This window comes from Monodelphis domestica, chromosome 1 (assembly GCF_027887165.1).
Source record: "Monodelphis domestica isolate mMonDom1 chromosome 1, mMonDom1.pri, whole genome shotgun sequence".
In the NCBI taxonomy this organism is placed as follows: Eukaryota; Metazoa; Chordata; class Mammalia; order Didelphimorphia; family Didelphidae; genus Monodelphis; species Monodelphis domestica.
Genome location: NC_077227.1, coordinates 390,600,958 through 390,628,937, shown reverse-complemented (window position 1 = coordinate 390,628,937; position 27,980 = coordinate 390,600,958). Strand labels below are relative to the sequence as shown.

Genomic DNA, 27,980 nt, shown 5'->3' with positions numbered 1-27,980 from the left:
CTTCTTTTCCAGGTTGAACAGAGCTTTTTCAATCCTAAACTTTGAGTGATAGTCCTGGAGTAAGGGCACCATTGTTAGGTAGAAGATCCGGAAATTTATGGAAAGGGTGATAGAGGGTGATGAATACAGGATGAGCCAAAGGTTGGAATCTAAGTGACAGGGAGGATAATAGGAAAGTTCGGAAGAAGAGAAGGGAAAGATGAATTCTATTTTTCCCAAATTTAGAACGGTGACTCCAAAGAAAAGGTGACCCAGGCAAGATCTCTTAGAGTAGATGACCCAGGTTCCTTCGCGCACTTATGGAGCTGGAGCTGAACCGGGAGAATGCCTTGGCCAGGGAGGATGGAAGGGGTGGAATGGAGGGCAGGGCGTAACTCTGTAGGCGGAGCTCTCCCGAGTTCAGAGGTGTTATAGAAATAAAGCTCGCGTACAAGTAGTCACGTGAGGGAGAAGCTGGGAAGGGTTCTGCATCCCACTCTTACCCCAGTATTTGCACAGTCAGACCAAACTGGCATCAAGGGATATGTACTGAAGCCACTAGGAGAGTGGATGAATTCACTAGGGCTGCGCATGCACGGAACTATCTTTCAGGAGGCGACCAGAGCCCAAGCTGGAGGAGAGAAAACACTGGCATTAAAGCCAGAAAGCATTGGAAAGAGGGGGCGGGGCTTTTATGGGCGTGGCCTGTCGTAGGACGGGGTCAGGTTCAGGATTGGATGGGAGGTGGAGCAAGAGCAGGCTAAGAAAAGGATGGGCGGGGCCATGACAGGACTGAATTGGGTGGGGCCCGGTGTAGGGAGGGGCCAGGTCCAGGATTGGACGGGAGTCGATCAAGAGCTGGACTAAGACAAGGATGGGTGAAGACTGAGTGGGCGGGGCTAAGACTGAACCAGGATAGGTGAGGCCTGGTATGGAAAGGAACCAGACTCGGGATTGGATGGGAGGTGGAGCAAAAGGCGGGCCTAAGACTAAGATGGGTGGGGACGAAGACATGGTGGGCGGGTCCTGGCCTGGGGGTGGGGCCAGGACTGGGAGGCTGGACGGGAGATGTCAGTTTCTGCTCAGAACCCTGCTCCTGGAATCCTCTCCCAGGGATCTTCCTCGGGCGCCATGGCAGTGAAGAGACACACCAAGCAGGAGACCCTGGCCCTGCGGAAGCAGCTTATCGGGTAGGAAGGCGCTCAGAGGGGACCAGGGACCTAGTTGGCAGAGGCTCAAGTGAAATCCGAGGGAGGTCAGGTTGGCCCAGGCCAGGGTGCCACGTGTTCAGCGAGGGTGGGCAGCAGGACCCAGACTTCAGGGCACTCTCCACTCCCAGACCCTTGACTTCTGCCCACTGTGTCCCCTCCTCCCATCCCATTTGCCCCAAGTCTCGATCCCTGCGTAAGGGTCAATGTCTACTGCAGTGTTCCCACCTGGGATTGTCCAATTGCTGATTGGACATCTCCAGGGAATGAGAAGTTCACTACTCCCCGAGACAACCCATTCCAACTCTTGGACTACTCTAATTGTTTGGAAGTTTTCCCTTGATGTCTAAGCTAATTTTAATTCTTTTCGACTTCTACCCATTCCTTTTAAGTCTGATCTCTCGGGTGAGGCAGAACAAGTCTATTTTCTTCCCTCTCGGAGTGACAGACCTTCATATACTTGAAGGCATAAGAGAAGGGGAACTAGGCTTGCAGTCAGAAGACTGTGCAGTTTAGGAGTTCTTATCCTGAGGTCCCTAACCTTCTTTTAAATATATTTTAATAATTTTCTATTAACATAATTGTTTTCCTTTTTGATTCCATGTATCTTATTTTATGCATGTAAAAGCATTCTGAGAAGGGATTCACAGACTTCACCAGAAGGACAAAGTGGGCCCTGACCCTAAAAAAGTTAAGAATCTCTACTTAAGCAGTTCGTGTCCTGACTGGGGACCCCAGACCCTCAAAATACTGAGTAATTTCAGAGTTTCTAGACCAATACATAATGTAAACAGGAGCATTTTCCAGCTTGAACTTGAAGCTCTCTGGTAATGGGAATCTGCCTACTTCCTAGAACCAACCTGGGTCACTTTAGGGCAGCTCTCTGATAATAAACATTTATTACATACCTACCGTGTACTAGACACTATGCTAACTTCTGGGAATATAAAGATGGGTAAAAGACAGTCCTTGTTCTCAAGAAGTTCATGGTCTATTGGGAAAGACATGTGAACAACTATGTACAAATAAGCCATATACAGAATAAATTGGAAATAATCAATAGAAAATTGAGAAGGATCAAGAAAGGCTGATAGAATGGTAGAATTTAGCTGGGACTTGAAGGAGACCAGAAGGCATTAGGTAGAATTAAAAAGAAAGAGCATTCCAGAAATAGGAAACAGCCACATAAAATGCCAGAGTTGGGAGATGGAGTATCTTTTCCATGGAATAGCCAACAAGAGGTCAGTGTCACTAGACTGAAGAATATAGAGGGGAAGAGTATAAAATATAAGAAGATTAGAAAGGGATGGGGGGAGCAGATTATAAAGTACTTTGAATACTAAAAAGAGGTCCTCTCTTAATTACCTTGGTAGTTGGTGGTTGAATGACTATATAAATGAATGGAGGTTGGGAAGTAGGTCAGATAGTTGTTAAGGATGGTGGAAAAAGACATGTTGTACTCCTCACTTTCTTTATTCTTGAAAGTGATAGGGGGCCAATGGCATTTGCTGAGCAAGGAAAGGAGGAAAGAAGTGGCATATTTGGACTTATGTTTTAAGAAACTCAATTTGATGGCTAAAGAAGACAGACTAGAGCTGGGAAAGCCTTGTGGCAGGCAGACCCACCAGCAGACTATTGCAATAGTTCAGGCTTAAAGTGAGGAAGGGTCTGCACCAGAGTAGTGACAGTGTCACAAGGGGACACATTGGAGAAATGTTACAAAGGTGAAATCCACAGGCCTTGGCAAGAAATTAAGATATGGATGTGAGAGATAATGAGGAACTGAGAATGATATTTAAGTTGTGAGCCTGGGAGACTGGGAAGATAATGGTATCCTCAACAGTAAAAGGGAAGTTTGGTAGGATGGAAGATTGGGGGTAAAGATAATGAATTCAGTTTTGGACATTCTAGGTTTAAGATGTTTATAGGAAATGTTAGGAAGCTTTCTCCCCACATCAAATCTAAGCCTGTTTCTTTTCAGCTTCTCCCCAAGGCTCCTAGTTCTCTGAACATGGTAGAACAAATCTAAAATCTACTCCCCACTTCCTGATATGTATAAAGTATTTGGAAAACTTTAAGGCTCCTGAAAGAGTAGCAGGGGAAAGGAATAGTGCTCTTCAGATACTGGAAAAGCTATTACTGCCAGGCTGGATATTCCCAAATCTTTTAACCTATTATCTATGCTATAAATTCAAGCATGGTTTTTCCTTTTCTGGCTTTCTGCTTTATCATCCTTCCAACCTAAAGGTTATTCTCCATAAGATATACCACATCCCTGACATGCATTCACTCCCTGCCTCCTCAGACCTTTGCCCCAATTCTCCTTTATCCTAGCCCCTCTCCCTTCCTTAGAGTACCCCCAACACTTGCCACATATTCTCCATATACTTTCTGCTTCCTGAACTCTTCAATCTTTTGTCTCAAATTCTCATACACACTTTCCCTCCAGCTCTCCCCACCTCTACCCCAAGTACCTCATATGCCCTGCCTTTCCCCAAATCCATCCCCCGTAATCCTGCACAGACCCCTAGCCCCAGCTCTCTGAACGACTTCGTACTATCTCCTTCCCCAACCCACCCAAACATAGCCCCCCTCCAAAACCATTCTAATATTTACACTTCAGACTGTAAACGTAGCATCCCTCATCTGCCCTCTACCCCAAACTACTCCTACTCTACTATGTATACGAACATCATCCCACTCCCAGCCAGACTACCTACAGTCCCTCAAGCCAAAATTCTCACACACCTCCAGAACTCCCCGTGCATGCTCCATTCCTAGAACATCCCCCACAATCCTGGCAGCTCCTATAGCCCTACACTGGCCTTTCCAAATCCAGATGCAGGTTTGTGGAGGCACCAAACAGCCTTAGTGTCAGTGTCCAGCACAAAACACCCCCCTCGCCCCACTCTAAACTGCAGTGTCTCCTACCCACGTAGCCCAGCCTTGCCCTGAAATCTGCCCCTTAGACACACATCTGTTCCCTCTGCCCTGTGCCCTGCTCCAAGCTTCTCTCTCCTTCCCTTCATCCCCTGGCCCCACTTCTCTCTGCCCTTAGCCCCACCTTCCTTGTCTTCACTTTCCCAATCTCCCACTGTCTTCCCCCATCATCCCCAACAACTGCCCCCACCCCATTCATTCATATATTCATTCAACCACCATCTACAAAGGTAATTAAGAGAGGGCTTGATCTTAACACTTTCCTCCCCTAACCCCCATGCCTGGCCCTGACATCCTTGCTCAGCCTTGCCCCAACCCCTAGAGCTCTTCCTACCTAACTGCCCACCTCTCATCCCCCTTTCTCATTTTCCTCCATCCCTGGTCATGCCAGAGAGAGGCGCACATCCTGCCCCCGGGGAGCTGCTTACCCTTGTAGGAGCCGCAGGTTGGAATGGGTTGTCCCAGGCTCTTACCCTCTCACACCCCCTCAAGGAGGAGGCAGAGAATTCCAAGATCTTTGGCCCAGGGCCTGGGTCACGGCCAGCCTCTCCTCCCTTCCATCTTGAAGCCATGCCATCAGCACTTTTGTTCTGCCCCTAAGGAGGACACAGAAAACCATGGGGCCAAAGGTACCCAGGGTGGAGCTTGCTGGGAGCGGAGCAGTGGAGGTCACCACCTGTGGAGGGAGGGGGCTGCCTGCCATCAGCCAGGCCCATCTTCCTGCCTGGGGCCTGGGAAGCAAAGGATGAGTGGGGAGGGCACAATGACGAGGTGGTCAGGGAATCCGGCGGCCAGGGATATGAGTTAGAAATGTTCAAAAAAATAGAGTGGGAGGAAGGAAATCTTCCTCTGCCCACACACTCAGGATAACTCAGGGCTTTCCTAGGCAGTTCTAACCAATGAGTATTTCAACTGCTACATCCTTCCCAAGGCCTTTTTTTTTTAAACTCTTAAACCTTCTGTCTTTATATCAATACTACCTTTTGGTTCCAAGGCAGAAGAGAAGTAAGGGTTAAGTGACTTTCCCAGGGTCACACAGCTGGGAAGTGTCTGAGGTCATATTTGAACCCAGGACCTTCTGTTTCTAGGCCAAGTTCTCTATCCACTGAGCCTAGCTGCCCCTTCAACAGACTTTTTGTTTCTAAGCTCTTTTTACCTTCTGTTTTAAAATCAATACTATGTATCAGTTCCAAGACAAAATAGCTGTAAGGACTAGGCAACTGGGGTTAAGTGATCTGCCCAGGGTCACACAGCTAAAAAATGTTTGAGGCCAGTTTTGAATCTTCCAGATCCCAGGCCCGGCTCTCTATCCAGTGAACCCCCAGCTGCCCCCTTAAGTCCTTTTTCAATTCCTCCAAACATTAGTCCCCACCTTCCTACCATCTCGCCTCCCCCAACATTTTTATTTTTTAATTATTATATAATAGAATTTAAAAATAAATATCTTTCAAATATATCAAAATATTTCAAATCTATAAAAAATTAACATATTGTATCCTCCCTGGAGAACATAAACTTTTTGAAGCCAGGGATTGTCTTTTGTAAAGTAGATGTTTAATAACTGCTGGTTAATTAATTGATTGATTCTCAAAGAATTATGGGGCTGAGATTTAAAAAAAAAACAATAACTGGACACTATGGTCAAATCCCCATAGATTTAAGGAAGGGGCCTTAGAGATCATCAGATCCAACTCCCTTATTTTACAAATAACAAAATAGAGGCCCAGAAAGGATGGAGTGTGCTGTTAAAAATTCCCTGGATTGGGGGCAGCTGGGTAGCTCAATGGATTGAGAGCCAGACCTAGAGATGGGATGTCCTAGGTTCAAATCCAGCCTCAACACTTCCTAGTGACCCTGGGCAAGTCACTTGACCCCCATTGCCTAGCCCTTACCACTCTTCTGCCTTGGAACCAATGCATAGTATTGAGTCTAAGATGGAAAGTAAGGGGTTAAAAAAAAAAGTTCCCTGGATAGTAAGTGGCAGAGCCTGGATTTGAACCCAGGTCCTCTGTCTGGGATCCTTATCCTCCAGGGAATAAAACAGTCATTTTTGTGTAGCTCCCTAAGATTTATCTGGTGCTCTCTTCCCAGATGAGGCAGATAGCAGAAGCAGGAAGTTTGAATTCTTTGTCCTGGGCTTGGTACCCTCTCCCTCACCCTCAAGAGAAGTAGGCAGAGGATTCCAAGGTCCTTGGCCTAGTGCCTAGGACACCTCCATTTTATACTTGAGGATGGGGTTCTCCCCATTTTATAGATGAAGAAAAGAGACTGGGAAATGACTTACCTTGGATGTGTAACTGGTTAAGTGTCAGGGCCATATGACTCCAGCTTCCTTCCGACTCCAAAGCCAGCAGCCCTCTCTCCCTGTATCCTACTGTGTCCCAGGGCAGGGAGCCCCTCACCTGCTGCGCATATAGCTGAGAAGGGAGCCTCATTCTCTGAGGTGTGGCCCAGCTTTTCCCCCATTGCTCCAATGTATTGGGCAGGGGAAGGATGCTGCAGATGTCAGAGTTAAAACGGAAGCTGGCTTGCCCCTCAGATCTGATCCCCTTATAGTCAGCATCTCCGTTTAGTTCGAGGGTCTGACCTTCCATCATGGGGCCCAAGACTTGATTTTATCAACCTACCCAAGGGGTGGCAAGGAGATAATTCACCATCACCGAAGTCTCAAGAAACTGAGTTTATAAAGGAGGATTCAGTCCATACAGGCCGTTTCCTGACGGCCCACAGCTTAAGATACAAGAATGGTGGGTTCGAGGCAAGAGATGAGGCGTGCCTTAACAAGGACTGATAAAGTCGTGTTTGCACATAGCACTACAAATCTAATGGAGACGACTTTAGCAGAAAAGGGAAGAGAAGGGAGAAAACTGCCCTCGAGGACCTGGCACCACAGGTACCTCCAAGAACAGCGCACACACACAACGGGAGGAGGAAGAGCAGAAGGGAGGACCAGCCCTTCCCAGGAGACAGTCTCCCAGAAAAGAGCCAGCCCTAAACCTGCGGCCTCAAAGACCGAAAGGGACGAGTAAACTGGCCATGCTAAGGCAAGGAGGCTCTGACAGTGTTTAAAGGGTCCTGTTACCTTTATGGTGTCTTTTTGCAGCAGTTCCTGCCATCTTTTTTATTCTGATGATCCTGTGAAGATTATCCGAGGCCAAGGCCAGTATATGTACGATGAAAAAGGAACAGAATACCTTGACTGTATCAACAATGTGGCTCATGGTAGGTACACAGGCCAAAGGCCTCTCCTCTCCTCTCTTCTCCTTTCTATAAGTTTCCTTTCCTTTCTTCTTTCCTTTCCTTTTTTCTTTCCTTTCCCCTTTCCTTTCCCTTTTCCTTTCCTTTCCTTTCCCCTTTCCTTTCCTTTCCTTTTTTTCTTTCCTTTCCTTTCCTTTCCCATTTCCTTTCCTTTCCCCTTTCCTTTCCTTTCCTTTCCTTTCCTTTCCTTTCCTTTCCTTTCCTTTCCTTTCCTTTCCTTTCCTTTCCTTTCCTTTCCTTTCCTTTCCTTTCCTTTCCTTTCCTTTCCTTTCCTTCTGTCTTGGAATCAGGTTAGGGAGTAGGGGTTAAGTGACTCAAAGCATCAAACCACCTAGCTGCTCCCAAACCAAGGCTTGAAAAGGAGATGTTGCACAGGGGAGCTAGAAGGACCCAGTGTCTCATATCCTGCCAAGGACCATTTTTAGCCCCTGATTTGACTTAAGATCATAGATCCATAACCTTCAGGTTCAACCCCTTCCCTTTAAAGGTGAGGAATCTAAGGCCCAGAGAGGTTTAGGTGACTTCTTCAAGGTGAAAGCCAGAATTTGCATAGAAGTCCTTTGACTCCCAATTTAACACTCTCTGTTTTCAGAGTGTAATTTTTTTTTCTTAACTCTTACCTTCAGTCTTAGAATCAATAAGGCAGAAGAGCGGTAAGGGCTAAGCAATGGGGGTTAAGTGACTTGCCCAGAGTCACGCAGCTAGGAAGTGTCTGAGGTCAAATTTGAACCCAGATCCTCACTATTATGGTTACTTTATATTACCATAAATATTATGGTATTTATCCCTTAGATCTCATTCACCCCACAATTCCCCTGTTTCTTTCTTGTCCTCTGGATATCCTGAGACTGTCCTCTTTCATTAAGCATCTTTTCCCCTTTGCACCTCATGACCTTCCCTTCTGGAGTAAGGGCAGCCAGGCTTCCCTCTAGCCCCTTCTTCTGCTTATCCACTATGGATGGGAAGGGATGGGATGGAACCAGCCAATCTACCTGATGGAGGTGGGCCGGATGATAAGATTGAGGCGAAAGTTCACCACTTCCAAGCAACCTCAGCTCTACCTCCTGCTCTGGCCCCTTTTAGTTGGGCACTGCCATCCTCATGTGGTCCAAGCTGCGCATGAACAAAATGGAGAGCTCAACACCAATAGCCGCTTTCTGCATGACAACATAGTGAATTACGCCCAGAGGCTGTCCCAAACGCTGCCTAGGAAGCTCTGTGTGTTCTACTTCCTGAACTCTGGGTAAGTGTCTGAGGCACAAGGGAAGCCCCATCCTGCCCAAAGAGGGGGTTGTACTACTGAGTATAAGCGCCTTGAGAGCAGGAACTATTTAAGGTTTTATCTGGTGTCTCCAGTTTCTAGCACAGATCCTGGAACATAGGAGGCACTTAATAAGTGCTTATGGAGGGGCAGCTGGGTGACTCAGGAGGAGAGCCAGGCCTAGAGATAGGTCTTGGGTTCAAATCTGGTCTCAGATACTTCCCAGCTGACCCTGGGCAAGTCACTTGACCCCCATTGCCTAGCCCTCATGCTCTACTGCCTTAGAACCAATATGCACCATTGATTCTAGGGTGGAAGGTAAGGGTTTAAAAAAAAAGAGGTTGAGGAGAGAAAAAGTAGAGTCCTCTATTGTAGACCGCCTTTTTAAGGAGTTTAGCTACAAAGGACAAGAAGAGATAAGAATGAGAGTTAGCAGGGATAAAAGGATCAAGTAAGGATTTTTTCGGGATTGTGGAGAAATAGGCATCTTTGAGGGCAGGAAGAAATGAGTCAGTAGAGAATGAAAATTCCTGAAAGAGTGGGGCTGCCAGCGGAGACAGGATGATGGAGGAGAAGGGATGGAAGAAGGGTCGACCTTGGTAAGGAGTAAGGCCATTTGGCCATGTGAGACAGAGATGGAGGACATAGTGGCATGGCAGAGAGCACCTGAGGGACAGGAGAGAAGGAAGAAGGGAGAAGAGGGGCCTTGTGGCCAATGGACTAATTTTTTTTTTCCTGTAAAATACAAGGCAAAATGCTGTCAATTGGAAGCGAAGGGAGAGGCAGCCAATGGGAGATTGGAGGAGAGATGAAAAGCTTCTGGGGAGTGGGATGGTTGGTATTGCCCAGCAGGGATACAACAGCCCATTTGAGGCCACAGACCATACATTTGTAGTGGACCCTGTCAGAAGAGTTTCCTCAGCAGCACATGTGTAGGAGTATGAAGGTGATGAATGATGGCTGATCCAAGGATGAGGCTCAGCTAGAGGATAAGGGTTCAAGGGATTCAAGAGAACACTATAGAGCTGAATGGCTTCCCCAAGGTTTAAAGAGGGGGGAAAGAGGGGAGTGAGTGACTAGTTCAGGGAATATGGCCTGGGAGAGGACTGAAGGGTCAAAAGATTGGAGAAGGAATGGGCTCGTGTAAGGGAAGGCAGAGGGAGAGGTGAAAAGCCAAGTATGGCTGGAGAAGAGGATTTCAGAATTCTTGGGTGGCATGTTTATGGGTGATGCCCATCTTTGTGTGGGGCGGAGGCAGAATAGAGAAGTAGCTCCTGAGAAATGAGGAAGCTGAGGAAGTGGGTGCTTAGGGTACTGGAGCAGAATCAATATTTATGTGGGCATCCCTTAATATGAAAGCAGGAGTTGGATAATAGAAAAGTAGTGAGCCAGGTACTGAGCTCAGGGAGGGAAGGAGGAGGGAGGGAGGGAGGGAGGAAGAGAGGGAGGGAGGGAGGAAGGGAGGGAGGGAGGAAGGGAGGGAGGGAGGAAGGGAGGAAGGGAGGAAGGGAGGGAGGGAGGGAGGGAGGAAGGGAGGAAGGGAGGAAGGGAGGAAGGGAGGAAGGGAGGAAGGGAGGAAGGGAGGAAGGAAGGAAGGAAGGAAGGAAGGAAGGAAGGAAGGAAGGAAGGAAGGAAGGAAGGAAGGAAGGAAGGAAGGAAGGAAGGAAGGAAGGAAGGAAGGAAGGAAGGAAGGAAGGAAGGAAGGAAGGAAGGAAGGAAGGAAGGAAGGAAGGACCCAGAGGTCTATAGACAATTACTGGGATTTTAATCGGGTGGTAGAGATGAGCAACTTGAACCTGAAAGAAAGAGAGGTGGCTACCAAATGATGGAGGAAAGAAGTGGTGATGGAGAGCAAAGAGTATCCCCAGTCTTGACCGGTGAGCCAAGGAGGATGAGTAAAGGTGGGCGGCCAGTCAGGGGCAAGTCGAATTTTGAGAAGAATGAGCAGACAGAGAAGGGATGGGAGAAGAAAGGGTTTGGAAAAAAGGGAAGCGTGATGCCTATGGAAGAGGCAGGGGAAGGGCTGAGGGGAAAGGATGGTGGTAGATGGGGATGAGGAACTGGGGAATGGGATGTGGGAGTCACTGGGCTGTGAAGGGCAGGAGCAGGGGGAGAGAATGTTCATCACTGGGCAGAGGGCACCTCTAGCCTCAAAGGGCAGGCCCAGCGGGAGTGGAAGACCAGAAGTCAGAGGGAGGGCTGCTCTTCTTTGCACCCAAGGTTCTCCACATCCCATCTGGGAGATTGGGCTGGCAGTAGAAGATAGAAGTTGCCTTGGGCTGGTGTAGTTGCTTTGGGGCAGATGGGAGGTGCCCGGCGCAGCCCCTAGTGCCATAGATGCACCAGTCTGAGGCCTTCTCACCTGAGGAGGCTGCCTATGAGGCAGTGGCAAGAAGAAATAGACTCCCTGTGTATGGAATGCCCTTGGGCCCAGATGGGGCAGTCTGGCCCCTGGCAGCCTTTCACTCAGGGGACAGGCTGTGCCCAGCAGATAAAATGATCTGATACAGGCTTTTCCTCCCCATAACAATTCTCCGGCATACTTAGCAAGGATTATTACATACTCTAATTATCTGTGTCTTATTTATGTCTTATCTCCCTGGTAGACTGAGTTCCGTGAAGGCAGGAACTGAGCCTTATCTACACTTTGTTCTGCCCCAGGCCTAACACAATTCTATGCCCACTGTAAATGCTTAATAGATTTTTGCTGCATTAAATTCATGCCAGCCTGGAAGCAGGAGCCAGTGAGGAGTGCTTCTGTGGGGCTGGGGGGGGAGCAGGCATTCCTTTCCAAGCTGGCTACCTTTGTGCTGGGATCCCCCTGCTGCTCGAGAGAACCTAGGCCCAAAGGAAGCCCAAGCCAGGGGGTGCTCCTCCAGGAAGCCTTCCCCAACCCCTCCGAATTCTAGTGCCTTCCCTCTCAACCATCTCCTATTTATCCTGTAGAGAGCTCGCTGTACACTTCCGCTTGTGTCTCCCCCACCAGACGGTGAGCTCTTCAAGGGCAGGGACTGGCTTTTTGTATCCCCAGCATTTAGCACAGTGCCTGGGCCAGAGTGGGTGCTTGCAGAAGCCCAGCTGTGGAGTCTGAGTAGTCATCACCGTCTGTTGTAGGTCGGAAGCGAATGACCTGGCCCTGCGGCTGTCGCGCCAGTACACGGGACATCGGGATGTGGTGGTGATTGACCAGTAAGTGTCTGTCCTTCCAATAGGTCTCTTCGGCACCTCTGAGAGGCTCGGTAAAGTGGAGATACTTCTCTTCACACGACCTACCTCCCTGTGCAACCCTGGGAAAGTTTCCTCTGCAAAATGAAGAAGTTGGATTAGAAGACTTCTAGGGGCAGCTGGGTAGCACAGAAGGTAGAGCACCAGGCCCAGCCTCGGGAGCTCCTGGGTTCAAAGCCAGCCCTTGACACTTTCTAGCTGGGTGACCCTGGGCAAGTCACTTAACCCCATCTGCCTAGCCCTTTCCACTCTTCTGCTTTCAAACTTATAGATCATATCAATTCTAAGACAGAAGGTAAGGGCTTAAAAAAAAACAACTTCTGTAAAAGTCCCTTCCAATTGTAGACTGTAGATCGGACCTTAAATGCTGTGGAAATCAATTCTTATTACCACTGTAGAGAAAAGACATGTGCGGGGGACAGTTCTTAGGAGCAAAGGGGGTGTCGGTGTTGTTTTGACTTCAGCTGCCTTTGACCGGGAAAGTCTGAAGCTAGAGAGAGGAGGGCACCGGGGCCAGGGGGCGACAGGAACAAAGCCCGAGGGGCGGCGGCCCCCCATTCCTCGGGACTAGTCATGTTCCACATCTGCTCCCATGGAGGACTGCCCTGGCATTGGGAAGGGAAGCAACACACAGAGAATGGGCCCTCCAGGAAGTTGGGAAAACTCCTCCTGCGGCATGTGATAATAATCCGGGTGTCCATTTCCGAAGGACAGTAAAGTGTGCACGTTACTGTCGAGGTCTCAGAGTTGTGTGGATTTTACAAATCAGGAGCCCGAGGCTGAGAAAGAAGGGTCAGGGCCAGTATTCCGCTCCAGCTCTCCTCGGAGGGCTCGGGGCTCTTTCCCAGACAAGGAACGCCCAGCCAGCAGGAAGCTTCCCCCCCCATCGGGGAGTCCGCCAGGATGGCTGCTGGACGTGGGAATCTCGGGGTGGTGTAAAGTGGGGGTTGGCCCGAGTCCTCCTTCTCTCCCCAGTGCTTACCACGGGCACCTGACCTCCCTAACTGACATAAGCCCTTACAAGTTCCGGGAACTGGACGGACAGCCGGATTGGGTCCACGTGGTATGTATCCCCACCTAGGTCCTCCTGGCGCTATTCTGCCGGCTCAGAGGCACATCAGGACCCACTAGTGGGAGGGCAGGTCCCCCAGGCTGGCGCGGGCCGGATGCGTGGCCCTGGGTAAGTCACAGAAGACTCCCAGGTACAGAGAAGGGCCACCACGCACACACGCACCAGGAGCGTTTCCCCAGCTGGACTTCCGTGACTCGTGAAGTGTGGCTCCGTCCAGAAGCCCCCATGCACAGCCCTTTGGGATTTACAGAGGGCCCTGAGTAGATGCTAGCCTTTCTGTGCCCAGGTCCCTCTCCCAGATATCTACCGGGGCATTTACCGGGAAGACCACCCAGATCCAGCCACGGCCTATGCGGAAGAGGTAAAGAAAGTGATCAACGAGGCCGAGGACAAGGGCAGGAAGGTGAGAGCCGGGGCGGCCCTGGCCAAGGCTGGGAGGGAGGCTGGGGGGGGGGGGGGTGCCAAGGCCGCCGTGAGCGCCTGCGAGGCTAAAGGCCGAGTCTGCCCCCCCCCCCCCCCGCAGCATCACTGTCTTTGTCCGCAGATCGCGGCCTTTTTTGCTGAGTCTTTGCCCAGCGTGGGAGGCCAGATCATTATCCCGCCTGGCTATTTCCAGAAGGTAGCAGAGTAAGTAGGTCACTTCAGAATGATAGTGGGAGGTGGACGAGAGCATCTGTGCCTCGGGAAGGGGATCAGACGGGAGAAGTCTCCGTCCCTCAGTCCTTATTCTTGATTAGCAAGCCTAGGCCAGGACAGGCTGTCAGAACCTCCTAAGCCATCTTCAGTGGCAAGAAGCACTCACGCCTCTCAGGAGAGAAGTGATGCACGAGGTGGGCAGAAGGAGGCAGATGTGGCCAGTGGTTTGGCAGCTGGGTGTCTCAGTGACCAGAGCTAGGGCTTAAGATGGGAGGTCTTGGATTCAAATTTAGCCTCATATACTTCCTAGCTGTGTGACCCTGGGCAAGTCACTTAATCCCCATTGCCTAGCCCTTTCCACTCTTCTGCCTTAGAACAATACACAGTATTGATTCTAAGATGAAAGGTGAGGGTTTAAAAAAAAAAGAAACCTACTATACCTCTCCTCAGTTTGCAGATGAGGAAACTGAGGCCCAGAAAGATCATAGGATTTGGGGGAAGGACCTTTTCTAGACTAACTCGAATCATTGAACAGATGAACCAAGAGAGGCCTTGGAAGGTCATCCATGGTCACACAAGGAAGTACAATAGCAGAGCCAAGATCCTCTATCACTTACAAGGGAAACAAGTCTGACTTTGTTCTTGGTTTGATTTTAGTCTCTGTCACCTAGAACAAGTCAGTTTGCTTCCCTGATCCTCAGTCTGCTCATCTGTAAAATGAGGCAGTTGGACAGGATGACCGTTAAGGTCTCTTCCAAACAGGCTAAATCCGTGATGGTAAATAATGATTCAAAATCTGCACCTTTGCAACGTGGGGTAGGGCGATATGACGTGCCAAAGGTCACACAGCATCTCCGGGGCCAAAAGGGTTAAAGTGGAGTCTCTTCTCAGGGCCTTCACATGACCATATTCCCCAACTGGACAGCGGACAAGCACCAAATCACCCCTGACCTTGCTTTTCTGCAGGCACATCCGCAATGCTGGAGGAGTTTTTGTGGTTGATGAGATTCAAGTTGGCTTTGGCCGAGTAGGCAAGTACTTCTGGGCCTTCCAACTGCAGGGGGAGGACTTTGTCCCTGACATCGTCACCATGGGCAAGCCCATTGGCAACGGCCACCCCATCGCCTGCGTGGCCACGACCCAGGACATTGCTGCAGCCTTTGGTTCCACGGGCGTCGAGTACTTCAACACGGTAAGGGAATCGCACGGGCCACAGTGATGCTCTTCCCTCTGAGGGCTCCATCCACACCACCCCAGGCTCAACCGGGAGGGCAAAAGGTGGCTCAGCTCCAAGGACACAGGGCAAAAAGCATTGCCTAGTATAGAGATCAGACACGTTCCCCCCAGCAATAAGAAATGTGATCAGTAACTCCTCTGTGCGTAGCCTTCAGGAATTTTTTTTTTTAGCTCTTACTTTTTATCTGTGACAACTCTAAGACAGAAGGAAGGATGGGGGCAGCTGGGCCCAGTGGATTGAGAGGCCTACAGACGGGTTCAATTCTGGCCTCAAAAATTCCCTAGCTAAGTAACCCTGGGCAAGTCATTGCCCCACCGCTCTTCTGCCTTGGAACCAATAAGCAGTATTGATTCTAAGATGGAAAGTGAGAGTTTAAAAAAAGACAGAAAGGCAAGAGCTAGGCAAAGGGGAGTAAGTGACTTGCCCAGGGGCACAGCCAGAAAAGGAATTCTCAATAATTAACATCGCCACTCATGGTAGGAACTTCCACCTTTAAGGTTGATGAAATGCTTTCCTCATAACAAGCCTTGGCGGTGAGCAGTGCAGGTAGGATGATCTACATTTTACAAATGAGGAAGGAAGGCAAAATCGTGTAGCGGAGTGAGAGCTGGCCAGCCCTTCCTGCCCCGTCCTGGCTCTGTGCTCCTGCACAGATCACTTGACTTCTCTGCTGTAGAGTACATTTTGACTTACAAGTAGAGTTGCCTCACAAGGTTTGGCTACAGTAACAGAAGAAACTGAGCCTCCAGAGGAGCAGGGCCTTGCTCGCGTAATGGATGTCAAGAGGTGGGATTTGAACTTGCATTCTTTCTTCAACCGTATCACATTTTTGCAAACTTGCTAGCATGAAATTTGGCAGCAGCTGCTCACCTAGAAATAGAAGCGGGCTGGTCCCAAATGACTTTAGCCAGCTCCTCCTCAGGTAAAAACCCTCTCTGCTAAAATAATCCAGCAACCAGCATCCCGGGGTCACGGGGGCCCCATGTGGCCCAGGCCCCCCTGGAGTGGAGCTCTCTCATCCGGCCTAGGGAAGCAAGACAGCCAGCTTCTGAAAGCTAGCCTCTGAAGCAGGCTGCCTAGACAAGGGCCTCCACCTCCTGGGCCTCACTTCCTTCTGTAAAACGAGGGGCTGAGAGCTCTTCCGGCTCCAGGCCCCGGAGGCTAGGCTGGGGCCAGCAAACGCCCAGTCCTGGGGGGTGGGCGCTCAGGTCTGGGGGAGCTGACCAGCCTCAGGAGGCAGGCTTCTTGCTTATTAAGGAGTTCACCCAGGGAAACAAGGCGTTAATCAGTAGTCCCTGAAAAGTTAATAACAGGAGAGATAAGGAGCGACTGAATGCACGTTTCTCTGGGCCATTCGTGAGTAATGGCCAAGTGCCCGGGCCAGACAATAAAGGCTGCAGGAGACCAGGGGAAGGAGCGCTCGTTGCAGGATGATACTTTGTCCCCTACTTATCGTGTTCCGTCTTACATTGTAGTTACTCTTGCCTTGAATTTATCTCCCCTTGTATCCTTGAGTTCTGGGAGGGTGGCGACCGTGTTCTTGCCCTCTCTGTGTCTCTCCCAGACTCCAGGACGTCCCTGGCACACAGGAGACACTTTGTTGAATTTAAAGAGAACTGACCATGGCCAAGGGTGACCTGGGAAAGCTTTCCAGAGGAGGGAAGGCAGGGAGTGGCCTGTGCCTTGCAGGCCTCCCAATTTAGAGATGGAGGGAAGGAAGGGGGGCATGTCACAGCCAAAGCGTGAAGGCTAGAAAGCTTAAGATGTTTCAGGATACAGTAAGGAGCTGTGTGACCTTGGCTAAGTCACTTAACCTGTTGACCTGAATCCACTGAAGAAGGAAATGGCAAACTACTCCATTATCTTTGCCAAGAAAACCCCACGGACAGTATGGGTGTGATCAGAGAACAAAAAGGGGGCTAGTGTGTATAGGTTGAGCGTGTAGCTCCTCAGGTCAAAACCATCTCTGCTACAATAATGGAGCTGTCTGTGAAGCTAGGTGCTTAGACTGAAGAAGTAAGGGCCACCTCTAGGACTCTGAACCTCGGGTAGGGAGTGTGGCCCATCCTCCTCTCTGGGCAGGGAAGAGCCGCTGATGGCGGTTTGTGACCAGGAGTCTTGGAGCTCTAACATTCTAGAGCTGGACGATCCAGTTCAGTGGTCAGCTTTCAAGGGCCAAATCAGGCCCGCCTGCCAACTATTTTTGTATGGCCTGGAGCAAAGAGTGGTTTTTTACAGTTTAAAACACAATGAATATTTTAGAAGAGAAAAACCACTCCTAGCTCACAGGCAGCAGGCAGGCTCGGCTGTGGTTTGCCCACCCCTGGCCCAGTCTAATCCTTGCGTTAACATTACAGCTGAGGATCAGGTTTAAGGCGGAGGTTATCTTAGAACTGAAGACCCTTCATTTTGCAGAGGAAATTGAGGTTTGGAGCTGACAGCCTGTGTCAGAGGTGGGATCTGAACCCCAATTTTTCTGCCTGCAAAGTCCGGTGTACTACACCATCCACATTACCTCTTCTCAAGCTGACAAAGGGGGCAGGTTCCCCCTGACCCTATGGGTGTTATGGGACTTGCCCAAGACTCGGTTTTTAATTAGGGGCAGAACCCAGATCTAGATTAGAACTCAGAGTTCCACTCTTCCCACTCTTCTTTATACCATCCCACGTCTTCACAGCAGCTTTTCAGGATAGTTAGTTTGCAGCATCCATTGGAGGGAAAAGATCGAAAGCAGGACTGGTTAGCTATTTGGGTAGTTGGTGGCCATGGGGATTTAGAGGAAAGAATGCATTACTGATGTTAAGAAAGAATCAGCAGTGACTGATTGGACACTGGAGGGGGAGGAGAGACAGGGGCAACTCTGAGGTTCTGAGCTTGTTCATAAAGGAAGACAGACAGCAGGAATATGGAAGTTGGGGAGGGGTTGGTTTCCAGGCAAGACTAGCTCAGTTTTCAATGTTAAAGTTCTGTGGGTTGGAGGTCAGGGTCAGAGGTACATATTTTCTTTCTTAGTAACAACTCTAAGGCAGAAGGGCAGGGGCAGATGGGTGGCTCAGTGGATGGAGAGCCAGGCCTAAAGATGGGGGGGAGGGGGGGGACTTCCTGGGTTCAAATTTGGCCTCAGACACTTCCCAGCTGTGTGACCCTGGGCAAGTCACTTAGCCCCCCATTGCCCAGACCTTACAACTCTTCTGCCTTGGAACCAATACACAGTATTGATTCTAAGATGGATCATTAAAAAAAAAAAAGCACCTATTGGGTGGTACTATATATAAACGATGACTATAAGGAATAGAGCAAATATGGGAAACCTCACACAAACGGGTTCAAAGCAAAGTGTGTAGAACCAGGGGAACAATTAGGAAAACAGCATCCAAACGCCTCAAGAGCTCTGATCCACGGTATGACTAATTGTGGCTTCACTATACTGGAGGTAAAGCACGGCTCCCTCTGGGTGCAGAATGAGGCATACATGGTTAGGGCCCATGTAGGGATTTATTCCAAGTTGGATTGTACTTATTTGTGAGCATTCTATGTGGGGAGAGGACGAGGAGGGAACACTTTGGTGACAGCAATATTTATTTTTAAAAGAATATCAGTAAAATATTCAAAGGAAAAAGAACAGACCCATCTACAAAGGGTCCCCTGCCTTTTCTAGAAGAAATGGTGATAGGGAGTAAAAGTAACCAAGTCCCTACTCTGTGTGCCTTTGAAGGAGGGCATAGGAGGAGATGAAATGGCTCCTACCTTCATGGAGATTGTGGTGAGATCAGCCTGCCACTTCTATTCCACAGTGGAGACCATGCTGTGGTACTGACCCTCATTTAATAATCCTGCCAGGAAATCTCACTGAAGGGAAGGATGAGAGTAGCTAGAGAAGGTGGACATCTCGGACGCTTGGTGAGGTGGACATTTACGACACTCAGTGAGGCTCAGATGGATGGAAAAGGAGAAAGGAACAGGACCAAGGGCAAGGAGCACATGGGAAGTCTGGAGGATCATGGGATTTGGGTTCTATCAAAATGAATCCTGAATCTTAGAGATTCACCCCTTATTTTACAAATGAGAAAGCGAATGAGACTAATCAGTCTGCTAAAGGCCACTTAGATCCAAAAGAAGGTTCAAGGCATGGCCCAGGTTCCTCTTGAGGGGTGGCTTTAAGAGAAGACAGTGAGAGAGGGAGAGGGGAGACCCAAGCCCTGGAGGGCCTGGAGTAACCCAACACTGGCAGATGAATGGGAACTGTGACATCATAAACATCCTATCTCTCATTTTAGGTTTATAAAAGTAATTCACATTTTTTTAAACTGATCTTCACAACCACCTGGTAGGAGTAGATGCTATTATTATCCCTATTTTACAGCCACGGAAATGGAGTCTGAGAGAGGCTCAAGTGAGCAAGGGCAAGGGCTCTGGGTCACACAGCCAGTAAATATCTGGGGTAGTATTTGGATCCCAGGACTCCTAGCTCCATTACCCCACACTGCTTCTCCAATTCCCAGTGTGATGTTAGGAGAAGATGAGTCTGGCAGTGAACCAGCTGGGAGGTCACAGGGAGCTGGGAAGGGAGGAGGGCTGAGCCTGGGGTTGCAGAAATGGAAATGAGGGGTTAGAATAGATTCAAGGGCATTTAAAAAAACAAACAAACCTGAAATACTTACATGACAGACTGAAGAGACCAACCTACCTTTCAATCAAATCAATCAATCAACAATATTTATTAAGCGCCTACTATATGCCAGGTGCTATGCCAAGCTCTGGGGTTACAAGTATAAAGAACAGAACAATCCCTACTCACAAGGAGCTTCCACTCTAATGGGGAGACAAGTACATATATAAAGTGAATAAATACAAATACAAAATAGTTCGATACAAGATAGCTTGGGAGGGAGGGCACTCACTGGTCGGTGGGGAAATTTTAAAGAGTTCATCAAGATGTTCCGAAGTTAACACTTGAAGAGAGGACCTCTTAGGAGGTGATGAGGAGCGAGTTCATTCTAGACGGTGGGGTTGGCCAGCACAAAGGCAGGGAAATGGGCATGGGATGGCATGTCTGAGCAACAGGAGATCATTTTGACAAGATCCCCAAATGGGAAGGGAGAAGTAATGTTCAATGAGGTTGGACAGATAGGTAGGTTGGGGCCAGGTTCGGAAAAGGGGGTTTAGAAGAGTCTGTATTTTATCCGAGGCAATAGGAAGTCACTGGAAATGCTCGAGTCACACTGAGTCACTGTTCTCACTTAAGGAAGCAGTCGTGAGTAGGAAGGACCAGGGTGGCAGAGAATGTGAAACTGGAGCAGTTATCTAAGTGAAAGGTGATAAGGAACTGAACTAAGAGGGAAGCTATAAGGGAGCAGAAAGAAGGGGTGATAGAGGTAGAAATGACAAGATCTAGAAACAGATGGGCTTTGTAGGGGCGAGGAAAGAGGCTTTTGCTGAGGTTGCAAACCCAGGACCTTGGAAGGACGATGGTGCCTCAGAAAGAGGGAATTTTGGAAGAGGGAGAGTTGTGGGGTGAGGGAGAAGAGTTCTATTTAGCACATGCTGAGAGTAAATAAGGAGCCTTCGAGAACATCCGGTACGAAATGTCCAATGGATAATTGGACTCTATTTGCCCTTTCCTGGAATCCTATTTTAATTCAAGGGCACTCATTCTCTCCAAACACACCTTTATCCACTCCCTACCAGTGAAACCCTTTTTGAAGTTGTCCTCTGTCCCCTGTCTTCAATACCCTCCCTTTTCCTCTCCCCGATGCTTTTCCTGGTTGGCTGTCTGCCCCAATGGTTGTTCCTTGCCTCTTGGACTCAGTTTGCGGGAAGCCCTGTTTCCTGTGCAGTGGGTTTGGCAGTCTTGGACGTCTTAGAGAAGGAGCACCTCCAGGCCCATGCTGACCACGTGGGAGAGTTCCTGATGGGGCTGCTGAAGCAGCAGCGGGAGAAGCATCCCATCATTGGCGATGTCAGGTCAGTTGGATGTTTTGAACCTCAGCCCTGGTCCTTGCTGCTTTTTCAAAGAGAAACAGGCAGGACCTTCTTATCTAACCCAAGCAGAGCATACAAAGGCTGGGGTCACCCAGTTACCTAATCTTCCTATCATTTCTGTGAGTCTTCTCTGAAACCTGCTTGCCTTTCTGGTGCTTTTACCTGCCCCAACTTCCCTTTCTACCACCAGAGATGATGGAAGGGTTCCCTGGTTCCTTGGCACTGGGCTGACTTGAAAGCTTGACTGTGGTAGTTATTTTACTAACATTATTTGGCTTCCTCATTTCTTGGAGGATGGGGGACCCTAGACCTGGGACGAGCCAATGGAGTCTTCCTGCCATCCCTTAGAGGGAAAGGCACAGTGAACGAAACTATTGCAGCTTTCTGGAGTCAGAGGAGCCAGGTTCAAATCCTGTCTCTGATCCTAACTGGTGTGACCTTGGGCAAGTCACAACCTCCCTGGGCTTCAATTTCCCCACCTGTAAAAACGATGGGGTTGGCCTCTGAGGTCTCTCCCAGCTCTAGATCTATGATCCTCTGTACCATGGAGCTTAAGATTTATCCAGTACTTCTCAAATGTAAACTGAATTCTATACTCCATCCTCCAACAAGGAAGAGGGGAGCTGGACATCGTCAGCTAAAATTCTATTGGTTTTTTTCCAGGGGTGTTGGGTTGTTCATTGGTGTGGATCTGATCAAAGATAAGGCAACAAGGACGCCAGCCACAGAAGAAGCTAACTATCTGATTTCTAAGTACGTAGGTTGTTCCCCACCCTATATCCCCTTTAAAATATCTTCCTGCAACTACTCATATAATTTTTTAAAAACCCTTATCTTCCATCTTAGAATCAATACCGTGTATTGGTTTCAAGGCAGAAGAGCAGTAAGGGGGTTAAGTGACTTCCCCTAGACAGTCTGAGGCCAACTCCAGGTATGGCTCTCTCTCAGCCACCCAGCTATCCTTTTTGTATTCTTTTTTACAAGGGATGGTTCTCTAGGTAGGCTTAGATTTGGAAATAAGGTGGTATAAAAACGTAAGTGAAGATTTAAAATAATTGTCTTCCTATAACTACCCCCACCCCCATGGGGGAGGGGAGGGGGGAATCCTATATCAAAGCCGAGAAAGGGCCCTTTTCTCTCTCTCAGCTTCCATCCCATTTCCTCAGGAAGAAATTTAGGGTATGAAGGAAGAGTTTAGAGGGTTGGGTCAAGAGGGGGGTAGCATATATTAGGAAAGAATTCTAGGATTTAAAAAGAAAGGAAAAACAAATAGAATTCATTTGGAGACCAGGAAAAAACTCAGTATGTGTGTATCATGACCTGAGGGTGGGAGTCCCATGGAGAAGAATATGGTAAGACAAGGTCAGCACCTAAGAGCCATCATGAACTGCTTTTCCAGGGAGCTCCCCTTAAAGAGCTTACATCCCTGTAAGGTGTGCACAGATTCCTGGGAAACTGGGATTGGGTCGAGTGGGTTTTCAACAGGCAATTTTTCATCCCATACCTGAACTGGGATCCAACTGAATGTGCAGAATCAACTGATCAATCAACCAACAAGCATTTATTAATAAGCACCTACTATAATGCTAGATACCAGGGATACAGAGACAAACAAGAAACAGCCCCTGCCCTCAAGGAGCTTCCATTCTAAGTGAGATTACACATACATAAATAAGAATATACAAAATATAAACACAAGGGAAGCATCCCTCTCAGTGCTCCTAAAACTAACTCTTACTCTCCAAAAATACCTATTTTCCCCAGCCCCAGAAGTTTGGAATGGAATGGACAAATCTTTCAAGTCATTGGGAATAATTTGTAGCATTGTCAATTTAGAATCCTGTGCTATGAAGTGGCTGCTTTTTTCCCTTCTCAGAAACAGACCACAAAGCATCTGGTAAACATTTTCAGCCTTCAGGACTTAACAAAAAAAAAAAAATTTATTTTTTAACCTGATTTGTGATTTTATTGGTCCTGGGAGGCCCACTGAGGAACTTCCCCTCCCAGTATAGAACACCCACTTTCTCTAACACCAGCTTTACAGTTAGTTGTTTGGGGGGGGGGGGGGACACTAAGGTGTAAGTGATCACACAGCCAGGATGGATTGGAGATGGGACTCAAACCCAGGTCTTGCTGGCTCCAACACTAGTTCTATCAACTAATTTTATCATGCTGCTTTATTTCGCTCTTAAGAATTCATCAACTTCCATCCTCAGTCTTAGGAAATAGCAATGAGGATTTCCTTGAAATGAGAGGACCTGGATTCAAATCCCAGCTCTGCCATTTTTCACTTGTGTAGGTCATTTTAGCTCCCTAGGTTGAAGTCCCCTCAACTGTAAAATGAGAAGGTTGGACTAGGCCTCTTAGGTCCCTGCCAGCTCTAGATGTGTGATACTATAAATAGGCTCCTATATGTAGGAACTAGAAATATCCATAGTCCAGCTTCTCTCCCAATCCTTTCTGCTTAGGAACAGTTAAAATCCCCTTCCGGATCTTATCATGTAAGGGCCCAGGGAACTGACTTATTTCTACATGAATAGTCTCCAGGCTTGCTTCCCACCATGTTTTTGATGACTATGTGGGCGACCAATTCCTTTTGAGTCATTTGCTTCCTTCTCCCCCCCACTCCCACTGGTCTTTGATGTCACCAGGATTATACTGCAAAAAGGCAAAGTATTAAGAATATACAATGACTAGGAAATCAGAAGATCCGAGTTTAGTCCTGCCTCTGGCCAATTTGTTGCTTAGCTTTTGGACATGTTTCTGCCATTTGGGGACTGACTTTCCTTATCTGTGACCAGAAAGAGTAGAAAGGACGATGTTTCCTTGAGGTCTATATCCTAGTTTCCTCAGAACCTTTTCACATGGTAGGCATTGGATAGCAAATGTCTTTCAGTAGATTTTAGTACAGTAAGTTTGTTGTACATAAGTGTCAACTACCTGAATCAATCAAGATCTTTCCCCAAATTCACTCTTAAACAAGATGGAGCCTACATGATGGCCATATCCCAAAACAGCCCTCATTCCAGGGGAGCTGATCCTTCCCAAAGCACTTGTTTTTGTATTTTCATTTGCAGGAAACACGGCCAAACATTTAGATCCCAAGTTGTGCCACTGTGATTTAATCTTGCAACAAACCACTAGTCATGTATTCAAGCTTGTCAGTAAGGTTTTCTTGGGTCTGGACATGACACCCGGAGCTTTCCCCTCAGAGAAGCAGCCATTACTGGGATCTGATTGGTGCAAAATTGGATCCTGGGTAACTAGATGTTTGGTAGCATAAGTTTGGGATTAGGTCAGCCTCCCTTTTCTCCCTTCTCCACCTTCCCTACCAGCAGGGGAATTTAAGAGGAATAAACACTGGCATGGGTTCAGGATAAGCCATATGGGAAGCTGACATGTGAAATGTCAGCTCTTATATGCCCTCATGTTTCAGAGCCAGGTCAGAGAGACCAATATCTTAAGAAGCAAAACTTCAATGGATTGCCCTCCAACCATTTTTTGTTCCTCCAGGTTAAAGGATAACCATATTTTGTTGAGCACAGATGGACCTGGAGGAAACGTCTTGAAATTTAAGCCTCCAATGTGCTTCAATATGGACGATGCCAGATTAGTTGCAAACAAAATTGACACAATTTTAACAGGTGAGATTTTGGCCAGGTACAGAGTAATTTAAGGCGCACCATATACAGTGGTTACTCAGTATTTATTGATGAAACTGGTTTGCAACCGACTTATTTAAGGAGACGCTGGCAGTAGCATCTTCATCCCTGAAACTTGGCACAATGGTTGGGTTCTCAGGGTACAAGCTAGTCCTGACCAGGGGGGTGAGGCTGGGGTGTGTACACACATAGAGATCCTGTAGACTCTAGGTTTAGTAGTACTTCTGAGTTGTTAGATGGCTAAGGAAACCCAGCATAACTCTGGCTCCTGAAATCTCCTAAGTGGAAGACCTAGATTTGTCTTGATATGCCAGGATAGCTTTGGAAGAATCTTATTTTCTCCCCAACTGAATTCTAATTGCATCTAGCTTTCTTTTTTTATGCCCCTACTGTGCTGGATATCACATTGCAATGGAGCTCACAGCATAGTTGGAAAACTTATAATGCAGTGAATGGAGGCAGGAAGACCCAGGTCAGCGATGGCATCGACACTAGCTGTGCGACCTTGGGGCAAATTATGTAACCTGTCTTCCTCAGTTTCTTCTGTAAAATGGGGATACAATAGCACCTACCATCTTAGGATCAAATGAGGTATTTGTAAAGTGTTTTGCATGTTAAAGCACTAAATGCCAGCTGTTATGATTGTGCCATTGGCAAGCAGAAATTACTGTGGGCCACTATATCTAGTAGAAAACTTACCCAAGCAGACCTTACAATTGGTCATGGGTATAAATAACTACAGGGTCAGTCTACCTGTGTGTCTCCCCTGGGCTCTCTCATATTCACGCGAGAGAAACAACCCAATATGTAATTTCCAAACCCCTGCCCAAGTAGGTTCCTTTATTCAATAACCATATATACCTACTTCCTTGATTACTTTTCCCTTCCTCCCTAGCCCCAACCACTTATAACTTTGAAGCTTAGCTAGTTCGTGTTAACTGACCTTATTCTGTATCCCCAGAAATGGAGAAAAACATGAGCACCTGTGAAACCCTTCAAAGTGTCGAATGAGCTGGCTAGGTCTTCCCTGGGAAACCTGGGTGAGTATGGCGTTTCAAGACTCAACTGTTCCTTTCATCCTGGCAGATTACTGCCTGAGGCCCTTTCACTCTTGGAAGATTTGCCCTCAAAATTTTAAAATGCCTTTTAAGCCCACACCAAAGAGCTGACAGAGGCTATCAAGGGCTACTGTCCTGTTCAACTCCCTTAGGATTAGGGATCTGTGTCTCCCAGAATTTCTTTCCCGACAGGCAAGATATGTCATCCAGAGTTATTAAACTCTCTTAAAAAGTACTCCAGATTGGTCAGGGGTTGAGTACACACCCATATAGGAATATTCATTTGGGTCCCACTATTGTCTTCCTTGATGTATAACCATGTGTATGTTACAGGCGAGATATATAATAGTCTTTATGAAAAACTTTTTAATACCTACAGATATGAATGAAATGCTGGGAGATTTAAGTTCTGATATGCTTCGTATCTAAAGCCTAGAAACAGAACTGACATGGCTCTTCAGCCATAACTGGGCAGCAGGGTGTTATGACTGACTGGAGAGCAACAGAGCCCTGTGGGCATCCAGATTAAAAAACCTGGGACTCTGTCCCACCAAGACTGAATCAAAGCCTCAAAGAGTACAATTTCTCTGCTGTTTCCATGAGAATAGGAAAATCTGTGGAACTTTACAAGAAGAGGACTATGGATTATATAAACTCATCTAGTCCAACCCCCTAATTTTATGATGACATCATTAATTTCAGATTCTCTAGAACCTTCCCCAAAGGTGCTATAAACTTTAAAGTCAATGGCAACCTTTCTTCTGGCTGGTTTCTCTACTTCCACCTTGTATTCTATCTATCATCTATCTCCATCTCACAGCAAATAGCCAAATTGCTTTTCCCCCTCCAGAAAGTTTTTGGCTGTTGCAGGGATATTTTTACTTGATGAAGGAGCTGAGAATGTGTTAATGTTTCCATAAAAAGTTAGTTTGTATAAAATTACAGAATGAGTTTGCCAAAGTGGCCAAACCTTGAAAAGTCACTTTTTTATCTTGAATCCTGCACCTTTTTTTGCTTACAGGTTCAGAGAATATCCCAAAAGATGAAGGAACCCTGCCAGCTCATCCCAAGGTGACAAGAAATTCTAACTCAATCTATTCACCATTTACCTTGTAACAGCGGCTATAACGACCAGACCTGTTAAACTCAAAACAAAAGCTTCTGTTGCTATACATCTTAACAGCTCATCTTAACAATTCTGGAGAGCACAGGCTTGGAAGGCAGATGGGCCAGTGAGACCCAAACTTCTTTTCCCCAAAATATTCATCCCCACCCACATTTTTAGGTGTTATACACTACTATAGCCACACTAACCACTCTATTACTGTTATTAAAGGCATCAGACAGACATGGGTCAAAGTGGTTAGAAAATTAAGGTCAGAAAAGAAAACAGGGAAGATGAATCCTGGTTTCTACCATTTTGCCTTGGGACAAATGACTCAACTCTGCTCTGGGCCTTTTTTAGGCTTGAAGATCTAAATGTCTTCAATGGAATGTTTTTGAACATGTCTGTCCAAATTTGTTTCAACAATTAAAGCTACCATGAAATGTCTATATTTTTCTTAAACAAGTTTTGTACTTGATGAAGGGGCAGCAAATATGACATGCTCTTTTGCCTCACACCGACTCTTGCCTTAAGGACAGTTGGCTGTAGTGGGAGACTATCCTAGTCTCTGAAATAGATTCCCAAGTGCCCCCAGGATGAGCAAGCTGGGATGTGGGTCAGTTGTCAGGGAGATCTGTCTATATTCTTTCAATAGTTGGAAGATTAAGAAATGGCACACTAGCTGGTTTGGGGTGTGTTTTTTGTTAATTTTTTATTTCAAAAGCTAGGATAGCTTCAATATCCATGTCATGGTAATCAGGACACATGTAAAATACCTTACAATACATTAGATTCCCAAAAGGTACCAAAAAGTACAGTAAAATTAACACTTCCATTGCCGGAAATGTATGACACAAACAATATAAAATAAAAAGGTGAAAAAAAGGAGGCATTTTCATCTGTACAACCAGAGCATTGCAGAGGCCATGCTCAAGCCAAGAGGCCGAGCTGGGCTTTAAGCAGACCCTCAAAATCATTGCTGTTTAACCTATTAATAAATTCATTCATTAATATCTTGCTTAAGACTGGCATTTACACACCACACACTGTCTAAGACAACTAGAGATCTGTAAATATTCAACATGAAAGACATTTTCCAAGGGGGAATTTTAAATAAGATGCACATTGAACAGGCCATAGAAAGTTTGCAAAGTTAAATTTGGTACATAATTTTAATGTCCACCTAGAGCATTTCCGTATAAAACGTGTGCAGTCCCTCTGAACACTGAGCATGCCGCTGCATACCGCACAGGACTGCCTCAATATGGCTTATAGTTATTCTGATGACCACCACCACGCCTTGGAGTCTTTCCATAATTTGTACTGCCCTGACCTACAAAGAAAACATTACAGATTG

The 27,980-nt window shown here is 47.3% G+C and overlaps 2 protein-coding genes and 1 long non-coding RNA gene across 10 annotated transcripts in view; 1 reads left to right on the top strand and 2 right to left on the bottom strand.

Annotated features, from left to right (window-relative positions):
• Positions 1-7,236, bottom strand: part of LOC103093681 (uncharacterized) — a 123,360-nt gene extending 116,124 nt beyond the window's left edge. Inside the window, exon 1 of the long non-coding RNA XR_008915199.1 lies at positions 4,556-7,236. This is a non-coding gene — a long non-coding RNA (uncharacterized LOC103093681). The remainder of the gene's footprint in view (positions 1-4,555) is intronic.
• PHYKPL (5-phosphohydroxy-L-lysine phospho-lyase) lies at positions 751-27,070 on the top strand. Of its 5 annotated transcripts, none has more exons than XM_056811706.1 (14): positions 775-908; positions 1,093-1,169; positions 7,234-7,349; positions 8,469-8,628; positions 11,761-11,835; positions 12,847-12,934; positions 13,230-13,346; positions 13,488-13,570; positions 14,546-14,771; positions 20,626-20,780; positions 21,462-21,551; positions 24,312-24,442; positions 25,422-25,500; positions 26,540-27,070. In XM_056811706.1, the coding sequence occupies exons 2-13, from the start codon at positions 1,111-1,113 to the stop codon at positions 25,469-25,471; spliced, it is 1,350 nt and encodes a 449-aa protein (XP_056667684.1). In that variant the 5' UTR covers positions 775-908; positions 1,093-1,110; the 3' UTR covers positions 25,472-25,500; positions 26,540-27,070. The 5 variants fall into 5 exon arrangements, with proteins under 5 accessions (XP_056667685.1, XP_056667683.1, XP_056667684.1 ...); XM_056811703.1 differs by having other exon boundaries at positions 7,231-7,349; XM_056811707.1 differs by having other exon boundaries at positions 751-898; positions 25,422-27,070.
• The window catches only part of HNRNPAB (heterogeneous nuclear ribonucleoprotein A/B), an 80,321-nt gene continuing 74,681 nt past the window's right edge, over positions 22,341-27,980 (bottom strand). For all 4 annotated transcript variants that reach the window (XM_056811711.1, XM_056811709.1, XM_056811708.1 and 1 more), the window contains one exon: positions 22,341-27,956. In XM_056811711.1, coding sequence (XP_056667689.1) covers positions 27,883-27,956 — 74 coding nt within the window. In that variant the 3' untranslated portion in view covers positions 22,341-27,882. The remainder of the gene's footprint in view (positions 27,957-27,980) is intronic.